This window comes from Puma concolor, chromosome A2 (assembly GCF_028749965.1).
Source record: "Puma concolor isolate L17-30 chromosome A2, mPumCon1.1.hap2, whole genome shotgun sequence".
NCBI classification, from domain to species: domain Eukaryota; kingdom Metazoa; phylum Chordata; class Mammalia; order Carnivora; family Felidae; genus Puma; species Puma concolor.
In genome coordinates, this window is record NC_141668.1 from 13,574,382 (window position 1) to 13,584,647 (window position 10,266).

A 10,266-nucleotide genomic window follows, 5' to 3' on the forward strand; every position below is an offset into this window, starting at 1 on the left:
TATGTATAATGCCACATTTTGTTTATCCATTCATATGATGATGGACATTTGAGTTGTTTCCATTTCTTGACTATTAGGAACAATGTTTTCATGAATATTCACGCACAAGCTTTTGTGTAGACATGAATTTTGGATTTCTCTTGGCTGTATACCTATGAGTGAAACTGCTGGATTTTATCAGTATATGCTTAATATTCTGAGGCACTGCCAAGCTGTTTTCCAAAGTGGCTGCACCAGGTTATATTCCTACCAGTAATGAATGAGAATTCCAATTTCTTCACATCTTCACCAACATGTAGTATTGTCTTTTTTATTATAGCCACCTAGTAGGTATGAGGTGCTATCTCATTGTGGTTGTGACTTGCATTTCCTTAACGACTAAGGATGTTGGCCACCTCCGTGTGCTTGTGGGCCATCGGTATACCTTCTTTGAAAAAATAACTATTCAAAGCCTCAGGTCCAGTTTTTTATTAGAAGGTCTTTTTACGATAGAGGTATAAGAGTTATTTATATATCTCAGATACTAGTCCCTTATTATTTGCAAATATGCAAATATTTTGTCCTATTCTATAGTTGCCTTTTTACTTTTTTGATGGTGTCCTTTGAAACACAAATGTCTTTTTTAATTGTTGAAGTCTGATTTATCTATTTTGTTGTTGTTACTTGTATTTCTGGTGTCATATCTAAGAAACCGTGGCTTAACCTAAGGTCACCAAGATTTATCACCATAAGTTTGTACCTAAGAGTTGTGTAATTGTAGGTATTACACTTAGGCCCATGATATATTTTTAGTCAATTTTTGAACAGTGTGAACTAAGGATCAACTTTACTCTTTTCTATGTGGGTATCCAGCTGTTCCAGCAAACTTTGCTGAAAAGATTTCTTTTATTGTTGAATTGTTTTGGCACCCTTGACTAAAGTCATTTCACCATAGTGTGAGGGTTTACTTCTGGACTCTAGATTCTGTCCCATTCATTCATATTCTGTCCTTACACAAGTACCACACTGTCCTGATCACTATAGCTTTGAACTAAATTTTGAAATTGGGAAGTGTGAAGCCCCCCAAATTTGTTCTTTTCCAAAATTCTTTGGGTTATTATGGGTCTCCAGCAAAATCATATAAATTTTGGGACAAGCTTGTCAATTTCTGGGAAAAAAAAGCCAACTGGGATTCAGATAGGGATTGTATTTATCTGTGGATCAATTTGGGGAATACTGACATATTAACAATATTAAGTATTCTAATCCATGAACACGGGATGTCGTTCCATTTATTTAGGTCTCTTTAATTTCTTTCACAATGTTTTAAAGTTTTCAGGGTGTATTATACTTCTATTAAAACATTCCTATGTATCTTATTCTTTCTAAAGTAACTGTAAATGAATGTCCTCTTAATTTCATTTTTAAGATATTCATTACGAGTGCACAGATACACAACTGATTTTTGTATATTGACCTTGTATTCTGTAACCTTTCTGAAGTTGTTTATTATTTATCATGAATTCCCTAGGACTTTCTATATTCAAGATTTACTATCTTGTAAGTCTTTTCAAAAAACAAACAACTTTTTAATATATATGTCAGAAGAAGCAATACACACAAAGAGATAACTTAAGAGAATTTAACAAAAGATTTATGAAGATGTAGGCAAGGTTAAAGGAAATAACAAGGGATGATGAAGTACCCACATACTCAGGAAGCCACTGCCAAAGCACATTTATCTGGCATTTATATACTACTTTCTGTATCTCTAATTATTCCTTGCCAGTGCAAATATTTAAAAATATTTTTCCCAAAGACTAGTATAATAATAACATTGAGGGTAAATATTTATAGTTACTACTATGCACCAGGCACTCTTCTATGCACTTCGCATATATTAATTCATTTAATCCTCATGATGAATTTATGACCAAAAAAAAAAGCCTTTTCTGCTATACAGTGGTATATGTGTTCTTATAAAACTTCAAACTCTATAAAATCATATACAGAAAAATTAAAGAGCTTGTGAGGAAAATAACATTGAATTATACTACTGAAAACTTATGCATCTTTGTAACCAGAGCACCAACTGAAATAAAAACAATCCTAATAAAAATCCTAAAAGAGTGCTCACTTCAGCAGCACGCATACTAAAGTGAAACAATACAGAAAGATTAGCATGGCCCCTGTGCAAGGATGACAGAGAAAAATAAATGCAAAAAAAAAAAAAAAAAAAGTCCTACAAAGATGTGTCTCAGCCAGCCTTTGCACTCAGCATCAGTCACATAATTGACAACCCTTAAACTGGGGTTTGTTCTTCCTTCAAATCTTTGAGGGCAGTAATTTCTAGAGATCAGTTTCATTACAATTTAAAAATCTGAATCAGAGAAGGCCTCATCTAACAACACACTTAAAAAAAAAAAAAAAAACACTGGATGAATGTTTTCGCAGATACCTAATCTTTATTCACAATTTTTCCAGTAACTTAACGTGGTGTAGAATGTAGAGGTTCTTGAAGCCACTCTACTATTCCCACCAAAGGAAAGCACTTCAGTTACGTTTTCAGATTTTTTCTTAAAAGCCATATATTGGTAAGGCTTTCCTTACCAATAGTTTCTTTTGTCTTCAATCTATATGCTGATTTTTTTGGTCTATTTCTCCCATTTCCATTACTTCCCTCTATCACATATTGTAGCACTGGCAATTATTTGTGCTAGATACTTAGAATCATTTCCAGTTATACACAACATTGACTCCCTTAATACAGGTGTGAATGTGACTTCACATTCCTGCCAAATCCTTTAGAACTTCAAGATCTTCCTTGATTGCTAAAACATTTCAGAATTTGCTCACTAACTTCATGATCATCAACCCACTAAGCCTTCACTGACATTTTTATAATTGACCCCCTGTATATAATCAATACAAAAATAGGTCACTAGTCAGAAAAATACTTCTAAACTTTTCTTCTTGGTGTTATTTGAAAATAAGAATGAAATACTAAAATAGAATGTAATGCAAAATTTTTTTCTGCATTCTACTGAGGAGTGTCATAGTTGTGATCTGCTCTTCCTCAAAGTTTTATGAACTTTTCTTTGATATTCTTATGTTATCCTTGTAAACTTTCCTCTCTGATATTTTTAAATTCTTCTGTAATGTGCTTAAACATGAAGGGTCCCCCCACCTTCTCTGTTTTGTTTGACATCCTTTTGTGTCTTTCAATCCTTGGTCATTAATTCTTCAACCATTTCATTCCTTCCCCTCATTTCTCCCATCTCCTCTGGGACTCCAGTCACACAATAATTATTCCATTATTTCTATGTGCCATATAGCTTTTCTCTTCTTTTACATTTTCCATCTTTTTATGCTTCCTGCTACCTTCTGAGAGAGTTCTTTGAGCTGAACTTCCAGTTCAGATTATAAATCTTCATTAGCTCACCATCAGCCACATCAATTCTGCTCCTTAATCTAATTCTTGAGTACTTCATTTCATTTAACTTAAAAATACATATTTCAGAAACCAAAAAGAAATCAGATTTTTCCTCGCCCCAGAGCCTGTTGACTAGGGCAGGTGTGTGACCTAGAATCAGCCAACCAGAGGCTCACAGGCAGGACTTTGGACCTTGGAGCTGTGACTCAGAGGGACACACTCTCAAAGGTGGGGCAGTGTCACAGACACAATGCCGACAGTAGAAATGTGAGAGCAAAGTGCCAGCATCAGTCCCTATAGAGTGACTTGGTTGTGTTCTCAGCTGTTTATATTCTCTTGGTTCCCATTCTGATCTTGACTTTCCAGCCTTCCCACTGATTCTGTGAGACAGCCAATTTCTTCCAACAGATGTATTTTCTCCTTAAGTCATTTGAAGTTGGACATGAGGTGGGCTATGGGAAAAGTACAGGACAGCTGAGGCACTAATTTCTTCCTTCTACAGCTCAGATTCTATAGATACTGTCAGAAGTTAAAGTTCAAAACAGAAAAGTTGAAAACATATTACTTAAAGTTATAAAATTAATGACAAATAAATAAAACGAATCAAATTTAGGAGAGGGGAATGGTTTGGGTTGAGATAATGCCCAAACTTTGATGAATGGGCTTCAAAAGTTATAGTTCAAAGTTTATAAACCAAGTAAGAAAGCAAAATCGAGTTGAGAAGATAATCACTAGAAGAACTATGGCAAATGGCAAAATATGACCATATCCAGGCAGTAGGACTAATAATAGGGAGCTGAATGAAAACTCGTTACTTTTTGAAACTTTTTAGACTTCCTGTAGGCTGCATCATCACAGATCCTACTGCATAATAGAAAGGAAGGCTAGTAATGTCTACACACACACACGCACACGCACACGCACACATGTGCACGTGGTTCCAGTTGCAGCTCTGAGAATGCAAATTAGGAAAGATGCAATTACATAGGAATCAATTCAAGAGCACAGATTTGCCTTCTGATTTGTTTCCTTGGATAAAATACAAAGCAGCCTCACCACATCATGAACTAAATCATGTTTAGAAAAGGAAGAAAATCCAGTCCCTAAAAGTGGGTAAATGCAAGTGTTTTGTCCCTAGGAAAAGCAAGTCATAGAAACTTCAGTTGTGATTGGGGATCTCGGCTCCCAGGCAACCCACCAATACCAAACTTGAAAGATTAGTTATTTCACCTGTTGAAACACACTCATAAACTTGGGCATTCCACCGGCTAATCCTAGCATGAAGTCTTATAAGCACGAACAAGAGAAACTTAAGGTTTACTGGAAAGAGCACAAGACCTGTGGTCCAAACTCTGGGAATGTTTTACCGGCGAAGTTTACCAGCTGATGATCTTGAGCAAATCACTGCTCCAGCCTGAGTTTTGTGACCTATAACATAAAGATAGAAATGCTAACTACATGGAGTTGTTACTAAAATCAAACGAGATAATGGACAATATATGAGAATGCCTGATAAAATGGAAAGCCTGACACAAATGGTTGGTACTATTATTATCGTTATTGCAACAGTTGGTCATAAAGGACATCTGGATAGATATAGGCATGGCATAATGGAAAGTTCATCCTACTACTAAAAATACAACCAAGGGGAAGCGTCTCTACTTGAAATGGATGGATATTATCATTCCCAGAAGACAAAAAGACAGTGCTGGACCTCACCCAACTCACAGTGACATCAGAGAAGCGAGTTCTCCCTGAATGGTGACTAACATCCACATGTGTCTAGCATGTACTTCAGTTCTCAGCTTTAGGTAAGGAAAAGACACATGTTGGGGAGAACAGATAAGTAAAAGTGGATTAATTAGCATGGTTCAAGAGAAGTGAACAAAATGTTAGGTTTATCAGTTGAATTCCAGATCCCCTGGAACTGAATCAAAAGAAATGTGTTCAAACAAGGCTAAAAGGAAGACTGAGAAAGTTCATAAAAAGAAGGATGGGATTCAGAGAAGCCTCAGGCAAAGCTATCTTGTTTACATGGTACCATGATGTCAGGGGATAAGCCCAGGACCCAGAGCCAGGAAACTGAGTTTTGGTCCCAGAACTGCCATGGGCTCTCACTTTCTTTTTTTTTTCTTTTTTCTTTTTTTTGAAGAAGAAGAAGAAGAAAGAGAGAAAGAGCATGAGCAGGGGAGGAGCAGAGAGAGAGAGTCACACAGAATTCAAAGCAGGCTCCAGGCTCTATGCTGTCAGCACGGAGCCCCATGCGGGGCTCAAACTCACGAATCGTGAGATCATGACCTGAGCCAAAGTCGGACGCTCAACAGACCGAGCCACCCAAGCGCCCCAGGGCTCTCCGTTTCTTTATAAAATAAAAGAGGAATTGTAAAGGGTGCCTGGGTGGCTCAATTGGATAAGCGTCTGACTCCTGGTTTTGGCTCAGGTCACAATCTCACAGTTCATGAGTTCAAGCCCTGTGCTGGTCTCCATGCTGACAGCACAGAGCCTGCTTGGGATTCTCTCTCTCACCTCTCTCTCTGCCCCTCCCCTGCTCACGTGCATGCACGCTCTCTCTCACTCTTTCTCTCAAAATACACATTAAAAAAAAGAGGAACTGTAAGACTAGTTAATGTAACTAATTGATAATTTAGAAAATACTAACTTACTATATTCTAGGTGGTATTCTAGGCATCAATAACCTAGGAGAAAACAAAAAGAGACGCAGTTCCTGCTGCCATGGATTTGACATTCTAGATGATCTCCATCCAACTCAAAGACTTAGTATGCTAAAACTCTGATTTCAGCCTGCAGGGAAACCAGAGCAGACAGTCAGGATGGCTAGTTGACCAAGGAAGATGAAGCTTCACACATTCAGGGAGATGTGTCCTTTTTTGTGAGCAGAAGCAAGTGGCCGCCACTCCCATCTTGCTCCAGTCTAGGTCCTGGGCTTTGGAGTTTAATATAGAACACGGCAGCCAACTGACTTTTATCCTAAAAGGCAAGTCTAGGACTCAAAGAAACTTCTAGAAATATAAAGATATTTTGTTTTGTTTTTCAGTTAGGTAACTAGACCTACTACCGTAGAGAAATGGGAAAATTATTTGATAACTTCTTTTTTTAAAAAACTTACCTAAAATGACTAACATTAGTGGATAAGTGAAACTTAATAAAAATGATCGATCTCTATATTAATTGCTCCTAATCTCTGTTCCCTATAATAGGAAAAACACAACTTAAATATGCAATTTAAAAAGAAATGAATTATTTGGTATATGTAAACAGAATATAACACCTATTTTACCAAACATAAAGCTCCAGTCTTGATTTCTATAATACAATAAAACAATTATACTTTACAGTGCTAACAGTGAAACAGTATTAGTTTTTATTCTGTACTTCCTGTAGATCATCTGTTGATTTGGTGTCAGAGAAGAAAAAATTTTACAGACATGAATGTCAGCTCCCTTATAAAGAGCTACCAAAAACTGACTCAAAAGAGTATTCTGAGCACTCGTTTCTCTCCAGATCAAGGGCCTCAGGATCTCCAAGCATACAATATCTTCCACAGGATTCTCTAACAAGTCTGCTTCATCCTGGGATTCCCCATGATCAATATGACAGAATGAAGAGAAGGATAGGCAGCCATGAGGGTCTTGGAAATGAAGACAACGGGGAGATTAGCAGAATACTTGGAGGTGATGGGAAAGGGGCTGGCCAGGATATAAACCACGCGAAGGATAAGGAAGAAGGTCAAGGGCTTCAGGGCAGTGATGTGAGGCTGGGCCCAAGCATCTTTCCTACAGCTGTATGCACCTTCATCTTCTTGTGGTGTCTACAGAAAGAGACAATCAATCGGCATCCCAGAAGGAACAAGAAACACCATGAAAGGCAACCCGCTTCCTGCAGTGAGCTTTAATATATACATGTAGTACCAGTTTGAAAGGGTGCACATAATGCTGTTGTTGCCTTGGGAAGGATTTTGGATGTTAAGCCAATGTGAGCCACAAGTAACAAATTTATCATGAGGTACCCCAGAAGGCACCAGAGACTCAGGCGATAGGCCCTCTGCTTCAGCCATAGACAGACAGGGTAGGGTGTTCAAGGGCTGTGATCTTCCTACAGTAGAAGACACTGAGGAAAGTGGCAAACCACAAGCTGGCCTGGCTTACCAGGATCCAGAAGACACTGAGGTAGCAAAGCCAACGGCTGCTCTGGAAAAGCAGAAACAGGGTTAAGTCCATCATAATCAGCCACCACAGGAGAAATCAGCAAACGGCCAGGCCCGGGAAAATGAGGTTGTATAAGGACCCGTTGAATTTTCTGACCCGTTCTCCAAAACTCCAAACCACAAGGACTCCATTTCCAACCAGGCCAATGAGAAATTCGGCCACTCTCACCACCATCAGCAGTGCTAGGGCGGCAGACAGTATGGCTGGGGTCAGGAGTCTCTCACTTCCTTCACAGAAAATGTCCTGCCTCAACAGATGAATGTGTGTGGCTCCTGGCTGAGCTTCAGATCCCCAGAGGGTGATGCCACACTCAAGGTAAGTTTTCAAACCACAAAATCTGGATTTGGCCTTGCCCTTCTGGAACCTGTCCTCTAAAACTGAATAGCTGTAACCAGGCACAGAGAATTTAGAAGTTATGACCCCTCCGTATTTGCACCCACATGAACACACTGAACCTACACTCAGAGATTTGAAGCAGGACCATAGACACCAACTCCCCTTCTCAAGGGTCATGGGCTAGCATCTAGACACCAGCACATAATACAGTAACAAGACCAAATCCAAACATTCTCTGGTTGGTTTTTTTTTTTGGGGGGGGGGGGCTTGGGGTTTTTTTTAGAGAGAGAGCACAAATAGAGGAGAGGGGCAGAGGGACAGAGAGAAAGAATCTTAAGCAGACTCCACACTTAGCATGAAGCCTGATGTAAGGCTCAATCCCACAGCCCTGGGATCATGACCCGAGGTGAAATCCAGAGTCAGACGCTCAACCGACTGAGCCACCCAGGCTCCCCCGTTCTCAGGTTTTATACAGTGCCAAATGTGAGCTTATATTATAAAAAATTAATTTTATTCTCATAAAAAGTACTTTGAACATATAAGCATGAGAGCTGGATACAGCTGAATTTAAAATATATTTCATTACCAAAAAAATAATAACCAAGTAGAATATATTTCATTATCAAAGAGGAAAGTAGGGGAAGTTTTAAGGAAGAAAACAATCAGAGAATAAAAACACAGTATATTTAGGTGCCAAATAATTTTTTAAAAATGTAAGTTAGGGAAAGGAACCATTACTGCTAATCAAGGTCTTTAAGGCCATCTTTCCTTTATGATCAATTATCCACACACACATGACTCAGCATATATCTCATACTGGAGTCTTACAGAAAGGAAATGAGCTCAAATAAGCAAAAAAAGACTAGTACAGTTAATCAAGAAATATAGGAGGGGCGCCTGGGTGGCTCAGTCGGTTGGGCGGCCGACTTCAGCTCAGATCATGATCTCGCGGTCTGTGGGTTCGAGCCCCGCGTCGGGGTCTGTGCTGACAGCTCAGAGCCTGGAGCCTCTTTCAGATTCTGTGTCTCCCTCTCTCTCTGACCCTCCCCCGTTCATGCTCTGTCTCTCTCTGTCTCAAAAATAAATAAACGTTAAAAAAAAAAAGTTTTAAAAAAGAAATATAGGAAAAGTGATTCATTTATTTTCCAGATTCCAACTTCCTTGGGACCAGCCCAACACAGATGTTTGTAGAAGGGCAAATTATAAGATAGCCTCTAACATTTCCACCCATTGGTGGACATGTCCTGAGTAATCCTTGAGCAGTGGTAGGACTATGAATAAAACAGCTTATCACTTCTGTGATTGGGTTATATTATATGGCAAAGATGAAGGACTTCTGCAAATGTAATTAAATCACTTGCATTTGAGCTACTCAAAGATTACTGAGTGGACCTAACCTAATCAGTCACAGTTTGGAAAGAGAAACTGGGCCCTCCTTCTGGCCTTAAAGAATCTCACCAGACCATGAGAAAGACATATGGCAATAAACTGTGGGGTGTTGAGATGGGACCCCAGAAGACAGCCAGTAGGAAAACAGGGTCCTTGGTTTAACAACCACAAGGAACTGAATTCTGCAAACAACGAGTGGGCTTGGAAAAGCACCCTGAGCTCCAAAAAATCAGCCTAGTCAACATCTTGATTACAGCTTTTAAGACTCTACACAGAGGGCCCACTTAGGCTGTGCCTGGACTCTTTATCCACAGAAACTGGGACATAAATGTGTATGCTGTTTTAAACAGCTAGGTATGTGTTGCTACACGGCAAATAGAAAACAAATACAGTGGTCAAACCAGGCCAGAAACTATGAGGAATGAGGAGAAAGAGTAATTGAATAAGAAAAAAGGAGGAAGGCTAGGCTAGCTTCTTAAGAAGGCAGCATGGACTGCAAAGGAAACAGTCAACAGAACTAAAAAACAACCGATGGAATGGGAAAAGATATTTGCAAATGACATATCAGACAAAGGGTTAGTACCCAAAACCTATAAAGAACTCACCAAACTCCATACCCGAAAAACAAATAATCCAGTGAAGAAATGGGCAGAAGACATGAATAGACACTTTTCTAAAGAAGACATCCAGGTGGCCAACAGACACATGAAAAGATGCTCAACGTCACTCCTTATCAGGGAAATACAAATCAAAACCACACTGAGATATCATCTCACACCAGTCAGAGTGGCTAAAATGAACAAATCAGGAGACTACAGATGCTGGAGAGGATGTGGAGAAATGGGAACCCTCTTGCACTGTTGGTGGGAATGCAAACTGGTGCAGCTGCTCTGGAAAACACTA

General features: G+C 39.1%; 1 protein-coding gene and 1 non-coding gene across 2 annotated transcripts; one reads left to right on the forward strand and one right to left on the reverse strand.

Moving 5' to 3' along the window:
• Positions 1-2,108: 2,108 nt before the first annotated feature.
• On the forward strand, positions 2,109-2,210 carry LOC112867083 (U6 spliceosomal RNA). Its single transcript, XR_003224152.1, has one exon. It is a non-coding gene; the product is annotated as a U6 spliceosomal RNA (small nuclear RNA).
• A 4,734-nt stretch (positions 2,211-6,944) lies between these two features.
• TAS2R5 (taste 2 receptor member 5) lies at positions 6,945-8,151 on the reverse strand. The gene is given in 5 exon segments (XM_025929359.2): positions 6,945-7,210; positions 7,213-7,261; positions 7,263-7,393; positions 7,396-7,489; positions 7,492-8,151. Coding segments are annotated over 5 exon segments (1,200 nt in total).
• Between the last annotated feature and the right edge of the window lie 2,115 nt (positions 8,152-10,266).